The sequence below is a fragment of the Anabas testudineus genome, chromosome 17, assembly GCF_900324465.2.
Source record: "Anabas testudineus chromosome 17, fAnaTes1.2, whole genome shotgun sequence".
NCBI classification, from domain to species: Eukaryota; Metazoa; Chordata; class Actinopteri; order Anabantiformes; family Anabantidae; genus Anabas; species Anabas testudineus.
This window is the reverse complement of record NC_046626.1, coordinates 13,995,922-14,009,407: the sequence shown is the minus strand read 5'-3', so window position 1 is coordinate 14,009,407 and position 13,486 is coordinate 13,995,922. Positions and strand designations below refer to the sequence as shown.

Below are 13,486 nucleotides of genomic sequence, written 5' to 3'. Positions count from 1 at the left end.
GTGATGAGAGTTTGGAAATAGATGGAGCTTTGTTGAAGAGAAAGACCTGATCTCAAGATAGATTAGGGGTTGGATGTGAATAGAGCCCACCAGTGCTCCGGCTCAGCCACTGGACCCCTGATAGTCTTTGAGACCTGCAACAATGTCACCACCAGAGGCCAGGTCTCACTGCTATCTAACCCCATTATCACACAGAAAGATTGATACACACCCCCTCCAGAGTGAAAGCACCACAAAAAGCGATACCCTTCCGTTCTCATTCATGTGGATTCATCAGTCTGCCCACCCCCACATCATATACTATATTTTAAACCACCTGTCACTGTTTGTCCTGCGACTAAAACTCATTACTAAGCTGTTTTCCCAGACATTCATAAAATACCACGGCCTTTAAACCCTGCAACGCGATGGGAAATGAAGACAGACTCGTTGAAGACTGCGCTGTGTTTGAAACCCCTGTGAAACGGCTGGATTCAGGTTTGATTTAGTGACTTGGTGGCTGACAGCAGCTCATTCCACACCTTGACACTTTTCACGCCATCTGAAAGGAAGAAAACAAGTACAAAACATGAAACAGATCACAGGATGGACAGAAACTCCGGCCCTGCAGCAACGCTGTGTTGTGGCTGAAGGAAATGGGCCCTTCCCTCCAGCCAGACCCACCTAGAAGCTTTGTCACCCAAGTGAGATGAACATTGTTAGCAGATAGTTGCCAGAGGAGGCTACGGCAGCCCCAGTGAGAGAGATGGCATCCTGACTGTGAGAACTTTGACACGACCAAACTGCAAGTGGCACCACCCAATAACCATATAAATGGGGGACAATGGGCCTAATTGCAATCTGTGTCCTCTTTTTATTTTATGTCCCGTGTTTCACCCTGACTTTCACAAGACACATCTGCATGCATTTCAATAAAGCCGTGTTGTTGTGGGACAGACCAGAGCAACATAAATACAGTGGAGTGGTGCAAGGCCCACACTTGAATGGCATGATGTAAATACTCCCACTGAAATCACACTTTGGTTACAGCCTGCTTCTGTTTCACTCTTCCTGAAGCCTTTTGATGTTCAGTCAACCGTGAAGATCACTGCAAGCTGAATATATGAGATGAATATTAATACCTGACATAGTTATATGATATTTAATTATTGTGCACAAGTATGTTACATATGTGTCACAAGTTAATATCAGAGAAAGTCAACTTTTCTAATGCTCAACAAATCTGTATGAAATGTGTTTAAGAATGTGATTCTCAAAGCTTTTCTTGTTCGTAGGTCACACTCACCAAAGGTGAGGGGCCAAAACTGAACTACTGAGGGGAGTGCAGTATGTGGGCATTTTATTATGTACGTGACTTTGAAGCCAGTCTTTTGATGTCTGTGTGTCCTTCTGTCTGAAATGAGATCACTCTCTTGGATCAAGTACACCTATATAATACAGTACATTTAACACATCAGAGCGTCCAAGTGGGAAAATTATAAATAGTAAAATGAATGTGCCTTGTTTGCTTTATGTTAGTATGGCACTTGAGTGTTATGGTTTCTTGCTTCTGTTTTCTAAATAAATAAATAAATCCTGACGCCACTCACACCTTTATCCAACACTTCAGCCACTAAATTCTTAACTTCAGATTAACCAACGTGTTGTTTATCACACTATTTAAAACACTTTTATAAAGCACTAAACACAGTAGAAAAGCAAAATAATTTGTAGCTCTAGAGCAAACTCTACACCCTTCGACAAAATAATTGTTATCTTGAAATATCATAACATCTGTGGAAATCCTGGAGGTTTATTTTCTCTTTTCACAGCTGGAGAAGGGAGCATGCAAAGTACGTCACCTGCCTTGAATGAGGATGATGGGTTATCTGCAAGATTTCTAAAGAGGAGAGCTATCATCAGAAGAGATGTGACACCTGTAAAGCAGCCTTATTCCCTTTTGAAGTGCCTGTTTGTATTGTTGGAAGCAACAAAGGAATTTTTGCCACCTCTGTACTTACTAGAGAGCATTAGTCAAACTGAGAGATAACAAGGGGGGAGGGCGATATGGGAGATGTAAGCTGCAAATGCACTGCACTGGCTACAGGTGTGCACGTGCAGTTTAGTAGCTTTTCAGGGGAAACTCGTGTGTTCATGTATGCTGCTGTAAGATGTGGTGGTGGTGGTGGAGTGCCAAGACTGGAAGGTGACAAGGGGCTGTCAAGATCAGTGTGGGATGGCTCTGCAGACAGTAGAAGTATGCAGACATAATCACAGATTAGTCACCTTTTCACAGCAGCAGTTTCAGTCAGTTTCTCACAGTTACTCATTCATTCACTTGATTAAAATTTATGTAAGTATTAGACTCAATAGTTCACTGGTTGACGCATTTTTCTGATTACCATTTGTGTTATGTGTTCTGTTATTTTCAGTTTGAAAGCAGGTCAGTTTATGTCCACAATACCAGTATTGTAATAATAACATATGTTGAGTGGTGGGGAAAAAAGAAAACTTGTAACATAACTTGTATGCAAATGTATTGACATGAAGAAATGACATGAAAAACTTTACACTCATGCAAACCCTAATATTTCCTATTTGGTTTCTGTACAGTAAAGCACAACAATGAAAGCGCTAAAGCTAATGGAAATCATGATGTCAAATAATCTACTCAAACAACTTAATTGGAGTGATCATAGAGGTTTGTGGGTGGTTTTATAAGCTGAGTTAGTTTTCTTGGTGGTCAAAAACATCAACTTGGTGAAACTGGGAGACAACAATCAGAAAAAATTATGCTAGTCCAAATTCATCTGGATTATTGTGGGCATGTCCTGAGTGAATGAGATTGAGTATATCAATTACAAGGTGACTAGCAGGGGAGAGAAGTGGGGTTATCATTAGCAGGGACAAGCGCTGGCCTCTGGTAGTTCCAGTAATTACCTCACAAAGGGTGGTGCTTGCCTTCCCACTGCTTTTCCCACACTGCACTGCAGGCTCAGAATTCCAATCGGCCCCAGCCCTGCAATCTCCTCGGTTTTAGACAGCAAATTACTGACAAGTCCCATTCTTCACAGCACTGTAATTGCTTTTTAGTGCTGTTTTTATTGATGCAACCCCAACCCCCTTGCCCTTCCCTCAATAAAGCCAAGTCAGTGAGGGGGCGAAGGGTTAATATAGATAACATTAGTCCCTAATTGGAAGGTCTCCAACTGCAGGAAAGTTTAATATAGTTCCTGTATTGTTTTACATCTCCTAGCAGTTTCTGAATGAAAAACAAACCATTTCTGCACCTCACAGATTGGTTTTGTGTAGTTTTCTTTGAAAGGTGAAGTTAAGGCACATGGAAAAAACTGTGCACATAAAACTTCTGCATGTGTTTGCAGAGACGTGATATCATTAAAGCTCTTCACATCCCAAACAAAGAGAGGCACTGAGCATTTTGGCTACTCTACAACGTAAATCACTTCGTGTTGTCTTTCCCACCCCTGCGCATTACTCTCTCAATCTATTACTTTGTGGAAATCATTAGTCTCCATGTCAATACAAGCTCTGAGCAGAGAAAACATCTCATTATAGGACTTAAAGAGATCCGTAGCATTCTTGGCTCTGTCAAGCTGTTCTTCCTTTCTTCAATATAGTTACTTTCTTTTCACAGAAAGGACAAATTCTCAACGTTCCACTGCCGGACAACCAAACAGTTGCCATTTGAAATGAGAAAAAGAGAAAGAATAGAAAATGGCAGTGGGATTAGAGGATCTAAACAGTATAAAGGGTGAGGAGATTCTTGGTGTGATCCAGTTTAGTTTAAAAGATGGAGGGTCTTAACAAGGATTTGAGACTTTAGAATTCATTGTTCCATTATTTTCATCCAATGCAGTTTCAGCTAAATTGTTTGCCATTTCATGGCTCTAACAAACCCACAGTTCTACACATTTGTTCATTTAAGTGTGTGCATAATTTTTAATACTGTTGTAATGTAGTGCTGTAATTACACATTTATTCCATGTATATTTGTTCCCCATATGTATATTTTCATATTTGCTTCAGAACACATTTGACATAACTGGCATAATATTCATTTTGTTTAGAAATTAGGGCACAAAAATTTGAAGAAAAATATCATAAAGAGCAAAAATACTGAAGAGATCATGTAATGTACTAAAAAATCTAATGAAAACAAGGAATATATCGAAATTGATGCTGTTTTCTTCAAAGCATCATGTGTAATTACATCCAGACTGTATTGGTGGAGCAGCAAAACGCCCCAGGGCTGCAATCTGCAATTGACTCAAGTAGCAGCCTAATTCGCTTGTGTCCTTATGTGTCCATCTCCCTGTCAGCCTGAGCAGGTTGACACCTCTGACCCTGTCAGGTGTGTCAAATAGCTTGTCAGAGGCCTTCAATAAACTACAATGACAAGCCCCCTAATGCATTACCACACGATTGCCAGCCAGAAATGAGAGGCTGTTGCATGTCCAGCCTCAAGGCAGACAGGTGCGCCAACAAACAGCAAGCACACATTCACACAACCATACACACACCCATGAAGAAGACCTTACAATCAAAACAGTGATCCAGAAAATGGTAGACCGATAACACTGCTTACAAGCTGAATGTGCATATTAACATTTTTGCAGAAAGCAATACACCATGATATTATAGGGGATCAATTCAGTCTTTTAGTCAGTGGTTGCCTCTATATAATGTTCAGAAGTCCTCCAAATTCATTATTCAATCAACTGAGGATTGCCTTGGAGTGCCCTACCTGGACCACCCTGAGAGCATGTTAGGCCTGTCACCATGAAGCGTCTCCAAAGGGCTGCTCAAAATTAACCTGTCAATTACAGTTACAGATGCCTAAATATTGGCAGTACAAGAGCAGTCCACGTTACAAATAATTTGGTATCAACAAGTGAAAAAACTAATTTGCCAAATCTGGACATCTACTTGGTTTTGATGCCACAGGTTTTGGTTGGTGCTGGTTGTCCTCAAGGCCTTGCTACGACATGCTGTGCATTCCAACCAATTATCTACCCCAAGGTGCAACAGGTTCACACTTTAATCTTTGATGCCTCCTCCAATGGGATATAGCAGGATTTAAAACAGGGAACGGGGGTGGGACAAACCTTAAAACCTGTATACATATCAAACATGAATCAACTTCAAACCAACCCACGGAGAGAAACAAAAAGGTCTTTCAAAGAAATACCTTTATCCTCGCTATTGTTTCATCTTGCAATGGCTCATCGTAGCCTATGTAGATGGTTGAAGCAAGTATCAAAGAGAGAGCAACAGATGTAGCCGCGGATATTGCACCAGTCAAAATGTCCTTTGAGTTCATGGAAGGTGGCGAAATGTCCCATTAAATGTAGGTCATTTAAAGGGTGCTGGGAATTTGAAGAAATGGACCATGGTAACCTCACGTCCAACCAAGTCATCCTTTACCAGGAAATCCAATTCCCTGGCATGGACGTTGTGTTCTATGTGTACCCTTACACCTTGCCAGTATACCCACATCCTGCAAGCCAGCAGTTCCCATTCTTAATAAACTCCCTCTCCCAGGCCAGAGGCCCCCATGTCCTTTCTGAGGAAGTGCGTCCTCGAAGAGCTTTTCTCAACCATCTGTCACGGATGTCCAAGGACATCTCCCACTGACACCAATGGATTCCACATTCATTGTGATTGGAGGAATGAAAGGGTCACGTGAAATGAAAACAAATGTTAGATTGCGTCATATTTACGTCACAACAATTTAGCACAATTGCTCTCTTCTGGCCCCAAATGTATATTAAACAGTGTTAAGGACCATTTGGGGCACCAAAAGACAGAGAGAATTGTATTGCAAAAATAGGAAACTTATTTTTTTCCATTCTCTTCACTGCCATCCAACCAGGTTACAACATTACCTTTGTTTCCAAGAACCATGCTGTCAAAATACATGTGCATAATCTTCACGTCATAATGACTCAATATGGAATCAAGCATGTCTGTATATACCCAGGGCGGAGTGCAAAATGTTATGTAAATCCCCTTAACGACCTTTTCAGGCCACCAACAATCACCATACAAAGGTGATTGGCAGGCGACACTGGTGCACATTTATCCTTTTGCCCCGACCTGTCTCTCTCTGTAGCGCCCCCTACTGTGAGAGGCGTGGGGTAGGGTGCCCAGTGGCACTTGTTGCCAGTGGATGAAGCCAGCATGGATCCTCTCATGGCAACGATGCAGGTCGTTGTAATAATGTTCAGTTTGTTTCCTGCTTCACACCTCCTTTGGGATTTTGCCCAAACTATAATCCAGTACATGAGACGCAGAGGGAGGCATCCCATGCCTGTCCATCTGAGTTCCAGCATTGCTTAGCCCCAACCAGCTCCTTTGTACAACTTACACTGGAGTCTATTGGTCGCCTGAGGGCCATTTCACAATGTTCGTCTATTTTCATGATTATTCAAATTATTGAAACATATGCACCTTGTACACAAACTCCAAATCCAAAATAAGTCCTTTAACATAATGTGAAGGCTCATGAAACTGCAGATAATACTTCGCTCTCACATACACACTCATGTGCACACACACATTCTCTGTCACTACTTCTCTCACACACACACATCAGATCAGTGTTCCCAAGCCCCTTACTGAGCGTTTTTATTCTTGCTAGGCCTTGTCTCAGAGGGGAGCAAGGCCCCTACTGAGATCCTTACCAACTTCCTACTGCGAAGCCTGTTTGGCTCCTTGGCAGCCCTCCTCCATTCACAAACTGCAGACAAGCTTCACTGTCTGCCTCATCAGCCATAAATTTACTTTGATTTGAGCACGACTGACTCAGCATTTTGGATAACACCTCACAGGTGAAGATGTAGGCTGTATACATTGCCCACAAATTAACCATAAGCATACTTTCTCTGCTGACAGGGGCTATTTCTTTGAAAATCTCCAGGGGCCTACTGCAGATGTCCCATCTGGGGCCACAGCCCCCAGGTGGGGAAAGGTGTTCCTGGGGCCCGTTTGACATGAATAAAGAAGAGATTTGAAAATTTTAAAGAAAAAGAGAGAATGCACACGTGTGTCTGTGCATGTGCATGTGTTTGGAGGAAGTTGTTAAGCGTGTGCACACGTGGGGGCCATCAGAATTTGTTTGTTTGTGTGTATGTGTGTGTGCTTTACGGGGGTATGTGTGTGATATATACACCCCCTACTGTCCTTTTTCCAGTCCTCTGTCCACACATCACAACTGTCAGTATCTAGAGGGTTATGAAGCCGAAAAGGAGGAAAGACGAGAGCCCTCCAAATGGATATTACTGCTGTGTTTGCCTGTGGTGCACGGAAAGCTGGATTTAGCGCTTCCTCAAAGGATCTTTACAGTCCCTTCAACTCACGACATGGTATGTTGTAAATACATATTATAATATCTACACAATAAAATCTAGATAGTTTAGATATAATGCTCGTAAAATTAAAAGACAGGTAATTTAGTATTGGGAGTCGAGATTATCTGCTTCATATATCTTATTTACATTCACAATGTTCATCATATCAACAAAGGTTCACAGACAATGTTGTTTTCATCAGTATTGTCTAATTTCCACCATGTTTGTATGTGTTTTTCTGATCTAGCTCCTTAACCTAGGGGGAAATATATCCCAGTTCAGATATGTAAATTGACTTAAGAGTGTAGCAGAAGATACAGTAGACCTAAAAATCATTGTGCAAGGTTTGATTGCATGAATTTCACTTAATCTTTGTTGTCATACCTCAGCACTTGCACCTGACTTTGCTGTGCATAGAATAGAATATGTGTTTGACTTTGTTTTTTTGTCCAGTTGTACTATGGAAAACCAAATCAAACATTTTGTATTTTACTTATTATCTTGTGAAAAGAATCGTTTTTATTTATTTTGTAATACTTGGCACTGATAAATTACAGCGGAGGTTGAGTTAAGTCAAAAGATGTACTGGAGGAACTAGTGGGAAAAAATTCACTCAAATAAAGTAAAAATCTTTAACAGGTCATGTACTGGCAAAAAGGGAAATAACACATATTTATTTCACAACCATCTTGTAAAGGACATAAAAAGAAGCATCCCGTTATGGCACTGATTATCAGAAATGCTATGTTATGGTAAAGTGACTTTTTAAACATCAATCACACTAACTTTGACAAACCTCTTATTTACTAAACTCTACTAATCACTGATAAAAACTGACTGTACATACTGGTGTCCGTTCTCTAATAGAAAGTGACAAATCCAACACAACAAGCTGTTACAACATATATGATATACTCTTTGTTCATCAAAATTCAGCTTTTTCTATAACTACGAGAAACAGTCTTCACATTTACTGTGACAATATTTTTTATAACATTATTTAGGAGGGATTTTGTAAAGTGTTCGATAAAACTGCTGATTATAGAATCCGAGAAAAAATGTCAAACATGACCCCAATCAAACCTGACATACAGTACAGTCAGGTTTTGTGTTTTTATTCAAAAACACGTGACCCTCTTTGATTACGAACATTGTTTTCTTCTGTCATGTTTTTATTTTCATTTAACCAATATATTGAAACACAACTTTCCTGAATGAATCTAAATTAAATGTGTGACTCCACAGGAACATAATCAGCTTCTGCTCAATAAGCACCTCCAAAAACACAGCAATTGCTGTGAAAATATGCTGAAAGTGATCTCTCAGGCATTTGGCAGGGCAAAACCACAAATTATGGTTGCAGAGTGAGACGCTATTATGAGCCTTCACTGTGTGGCCCATCACCAACTATAGACCCTTCTCCCCTCCTGCTGTTCCCGCCTGCCCTTCTCCCCTCCTGCTGCCCCCTCTGCTGGGGGTAGCAGGCATAGTTGACCCTGGTTAAAATTCAACTGGCCCAACAATGACATGGTAAGACTTTTTCCTATTGACAGTCAATTGACATCCACTTCTAAAGGAAGTGGATGTGCAGAGTTTGAATACAACTACGCATCTATATTCACATTTGAAAATGACAAAAAGTAAAAGAAGATGGGCCACTTATCCGTCAAGTTCATTTCAGTGACAACAGTTATTGCTGTTGACATAATCCTGAAAATTAATGGAAAGTCACAGGGTTTTTAAAAAGTTGTAGTGAGAATCATAAAAATCACGATAGTCAGAAAACATGCATCCCATACAGTAACAAATAAATTTATATTTCCACTGGCATGCTCAAGCACTTCAGAAATAATGTTGGGTAACATGTTTTAGAGTTAAATTTACACCTTAACACTTTAAATGCCTCAATTTAGACTAAAGAAGCGGCATGGTACAATAAGCTGTGGGTGTAATTCTCCTCTAGGCCACAGGGGGCGACATCTCCGGGCCCGGAAGTGTTGCAGGACCGGAAGCTCTGACGTGTCCAATCGTCGCCATTTTCCTTGAGGAAGGAAACGCCTTGAGGAGGGAAGGAAACATCCTGACCGTGTAAGTGCTAAAGAGACACTTTCATCAAGTTAATTCAGTGCTGTTGTCGCAAAATTTGCGTTTGTTGTTGTTGTATTGCGTTGGCATAAAAGCGCACACTTTTACGTTAGCCAGAAAAGTGTTTAGAATAAAGTGTGAAACAGGCTGAACTAGCTAACGTTAGCTGGTCGTACTGTCGACTGACAAGCTAATGTTGTTTATTTATGTTGAGTCGGACAGCGTTGAATGAACCTTGTTAAAATAAATGAGCCACTGACTTACTGGGTTTTAATGTCTAGTGTTCTCTGTGAGGAAATATATTTGTAACAGCTACGCTACTGATACATGGTTACAGCTAGTTGCTGCTGTTTTCATTCATGACCTCAGCTGAGTTACTATCAAATTAAATATAACTCTTAAGTATAGGTGTCTGTGTTTTGTCGGACACATATTAAAAAAGATTCCTCGTGTTAACCCTATTTCGTACCTCTCGGGTAGTAAAAATACAGTCTAGAGTCCAAACATACGAGTTTATAATAGACAGTGTTCATGTGATGAGGGAAAACGAGTTTTTTCTCTAAGTCAGGATATAAAAACAAACAAATCCTTATATGAGTTATATCAGGCTTTCCAAAATTAGCTACTCGATTAGTTTTGTATTTCTGTTTTGGCATTATTTTTGCTAGTTTGTTCTATAAACTGTGTGATCTGTGGCCAAAGAATAATTGTACTATTGTTGTAACGTCGCTTATATCGTTTCTACAATAATGTAGTTTAGTCTCCATCGCCCACGACTATATCAAAACTATTCCATCCATATGGATGAAAAAAAAGTTGTTGGACCATTTAAAACAAAACTCTCCAACCTGGTTTGTCTTATTTAGAATTAACAGGGCTTGTTTTCTAGCCCAGGTAACTAAAATGAATACAACTGTTTTTATTTTCTCTTTTTGTAAAACACAAACAAATGAAACAAATATTGATTTGTATTCAGGAACATACATATTAGAAATGCAATAGACTATATTGCAGTATTGCCTATGTAACAGATATTACACTTGGGTTCAAGCTGTGCAAAATAAGCAAGGAGAAGTTTCATTTATCGTTACCATCTGTGGTTGAATTTAGGAAATGAGGTGCCTCCTAAAAATGTACATAGTCCTGTAGCAAAAGAATACTTTATAATCCAGGTGGTTAGAAAGTCTGTTATGACGTCAAGCTGCTGTATTTGTTCAACACAAATTTAAAAGATAACCTCACAGTTAACAAGTTGCAGTCAGGTTATGTTTTTTTCTTTAAATTATATTAAAATACATTGAAAATACTTATAAATGTTTTGTTTATAAGTTTCTGTTAATTGATTTGTTGCCTCAACTCAGTTTGTAAACTTCTTAATAGCAGGTTTTTAACTCCACATCTAGTCACCAACAACATGCTTCTGCTGTGACACTTTAATCTGAATAGTCTTTCTCTCCACAGATTTTTTTTACCATACTAGATTCCCATCACCAGCCACCATGGGGAATATGTTTGCAGGCCTCTTTAAAATGTTTGGGAAGAAGGAGATGAGAATCCTCATGGTGGGTCTTGATGCTGCTGGAAAGACAACTATTTTGTACAAGCTCAAACTCGGCGAGATTGTGACCACAATTCCTACAATAGGTATGTCAAACATAGTATGAAAATAATGTTTTGTTTTCACACGTTTTTAATGACACAGCAGTACTATTCTTGTTGTTTTTAATGTCTGTTTTCTTTCCCCAGGTTTCAATGTAGAGACAGTAGAGTACAAAAACATCAGTTTCACAGTGTGGGATGTCGGTGGCCAAGACAAAATTCGACCACTGTGGCGACACTACTTCCAGAACACACAGGGTATGTTTATTTAACTTTAAATCAGTCACTTTGTAATGGACTTTTCTAATATTCACATAACATCCATTGCTTTGTCCTGCATTTGCTTTTGTTCCAGGTCTCATCTTTGTTGTGGACAGCAATGATAGAGAGCGATGTACAGAGGCTCGAGAAGAGCTTTTGAGAATGTTGGCAGAGGATGAGCTGCGTGACGCAGTGCTATTAGTGTTTGCTAACAAACAAGTAAGTTATACTTACGAAAGTCTTGGATAAAACCATGAGTGCATTGTTGCCAGTTACGTTTTTGCCAGTATCCTGTTGTATCTATAGACCTCTAATGTTTTCTCACTGTTTGTAGGATCTTCCGAACGCTATGAATGCAGCAGAACTCACAGATAAGATGAACCTTCACTCCTTACGCAACAGACACTGGTACATACAGGCAACCTGTGCCACCACTGGAGATGGTCTCTATGAAGGACTGGATTGGTTGTCTAATCAGCTCAAGAACCATTAATCAACACAGCTTTCCAAAAACCAATTCATCCAATATTTGACCTTGATCTCTACTCTTAAGATGTTGCAAAACTGAGTTTCACTTTCCAAAAAAAAAAGTACTGGAAGCTGCCCTCACCTGAACTGTTTTTACCACAAACAAGCAAGTAATACGGTTGATCTGTTCATGTGAAACTGTTTTTTTTTCTCTTCAGTGGAACTGTAAATATATTTGGTATTGGGGCAGTTTATTGCACTCTTAGGAATACTACTGTGGTAATTATATGTCTTCCTGGCTGTTGGGCAGTCGTGTGTGCATTGAACAAGAAAAGGGAGGCAAGGAATATTAATTTACCAGCATACATTGGCCCAAGAAGCTCAATGCAATCTGATGACTTGTTATTATCTGGTCATATGTTCTGTAGTGAATGATTCGTGAGGGTCTTTTCATTTCCAAAAAACTGAATTATATACTCATGCACTACTCGCAGCTACAATGGTTACTTTAACCAATGACTACACGAGTACCAGTCCCCAAATCACCATTTAGTAAACACTGGCACTGGCTATTGGAGAAAGTCTCTTTGTGTATACCCACCATCTTTGTTACGCAGCGTGTTTATTTCAGCATAGAGATACTGCGATGAAATCACGTCTACCTGCTGTATGGTTGTTTGAAAGGCAGTCTGTTGAATCAGCGTTGGATTTTTGTATTTCTCAGTCTCAGGTTCTGTGCTACTTTTGCAATAGTCAAGAAAACAGTGTGTTGGTCTTTAAGGGCATGCAGATTTACTAGGTGTTTACATCATTAGGCTGCACAAGAACTATTTCCCCACTTAGTATTTATTTCAACAGCCCTGTACTGTATCTCATTGTGTATACTGTGTGAGGTTAATTGTAACTAAAGAGTTGCACACTACAGTGTCCCTACTTTCCTCACTAAAGGCTCTGGCCAGATAGTCACGATGTAGGAGATGGTGTCTTGATGGCAATACAAATTCAGTTTCAGCTATTTATCATTTTTTCTTCGCAGCCCATTGTCCTCTGGGTGTAGAGAAAGTTGTACACAAGGCCTTCCTATCCAGTAGACGTTGCCTCTTATTTTCAAGCTTCTTTTCTAAAAGGTTGTGGGTGTTACTTTACTGCTCTGAAAATTTCTCATAGGTGCATTTAACATTTTTTGATTTCTAATTGCCTAAATGTTTGAAAACTATGTTAATCTCTTAATTTGTCTGTTTTTCTGTAAAGCCTTTGTTTTTGTCAGAGGAAAAAAGTGTTATAATTAAAAGTGACTGGAGAAAAATGTTTTGCAGCTGATTTGCATCGTTTCATTCTATGCAATAAAGTTACCAAATATGAAGGTGCACAGTGTAACTTCTGTCCCTACTTGGCAGCAGTTTGTTCCGTTTGCTACTAAAAATACACAATATTCCCACCTTCAAAATAGATGGCAGTGCTCAAATGATGAGCCTATTAACGGACTTGACATTAATTGTGCAGCTTATGAATCAATTAAGCTACTCTTTAGATCTTACTGCCCAATTAATCAAACGTAACCAACCCGACAGATTAATGAAAGTAATCATCTCCAAAGCAATAATGGTGATACACTTAAGGAAACAATGCTAACTTAACAACAGATCCAGAATCTGGTGTCCTGAGTGACCTGTTGTGGTGACCCTTTGACCCAGAGAGAAATGTGATGCCCCAAGGGGCTGGAA

The 13,486-nt window shown here is 39.8% G+C and overlaps 1 protein-coding gene across 1 annotated transcript; it reads left to right on the top strand.

The window, feature by feature from the left end:
- Positions 1–9,312: 9,312 nt before the first annotated feature.
- On the top strand, positions 9,313–13,125 carry arf1 (ADP-ribosylation factor 1). The gene is made up of 5 exons (XM_026375077.1): positions 9,313–9,437; positions 10,896–11,078; positions 11,181–11,291; positions 11,389–11,513; positions 11,629–13,125. The coding sequence occupies exons 2-5, from the start codon at positions 10,934–10,936 to the stop codon at positions 11,785–11,787; spliced, it is 540 nt and encodes a 179-aa protein (XP_026230862.1). The 5' UTR covers positions 9,313–9,437; positions 10,896–10,933; the 3' UTR covers positions 11,788–13,125.
- Positions 13,126–13,486: the final 361 nt, after the last annotated feature.

Excerpts from the sequence above, each read along its gene's own strand:
- arf1 (XM_026375077.1), top strand. The coding sequence starts at position 10,934 with ATGGGGAATATGTTTGCAGGCCTCTTTAAAATGTTTGGGAAGAAGGAG. Across the intron at positions 11,079-11,180 it reads GACCACAATTCCTACAATAG|GTTTCAATGTAGAGACAGTA; the intron begins GTATGTCAAACA and ends TTCTTTCCCCAG. Across the intron at positions 11,514-11,628 it reads TAGTGTTTGCTAACAAACAA|GATCTTCCGAACGCTATGAA; the intron begins GTAAGTTATACT and ends CACTGTTTGTAG.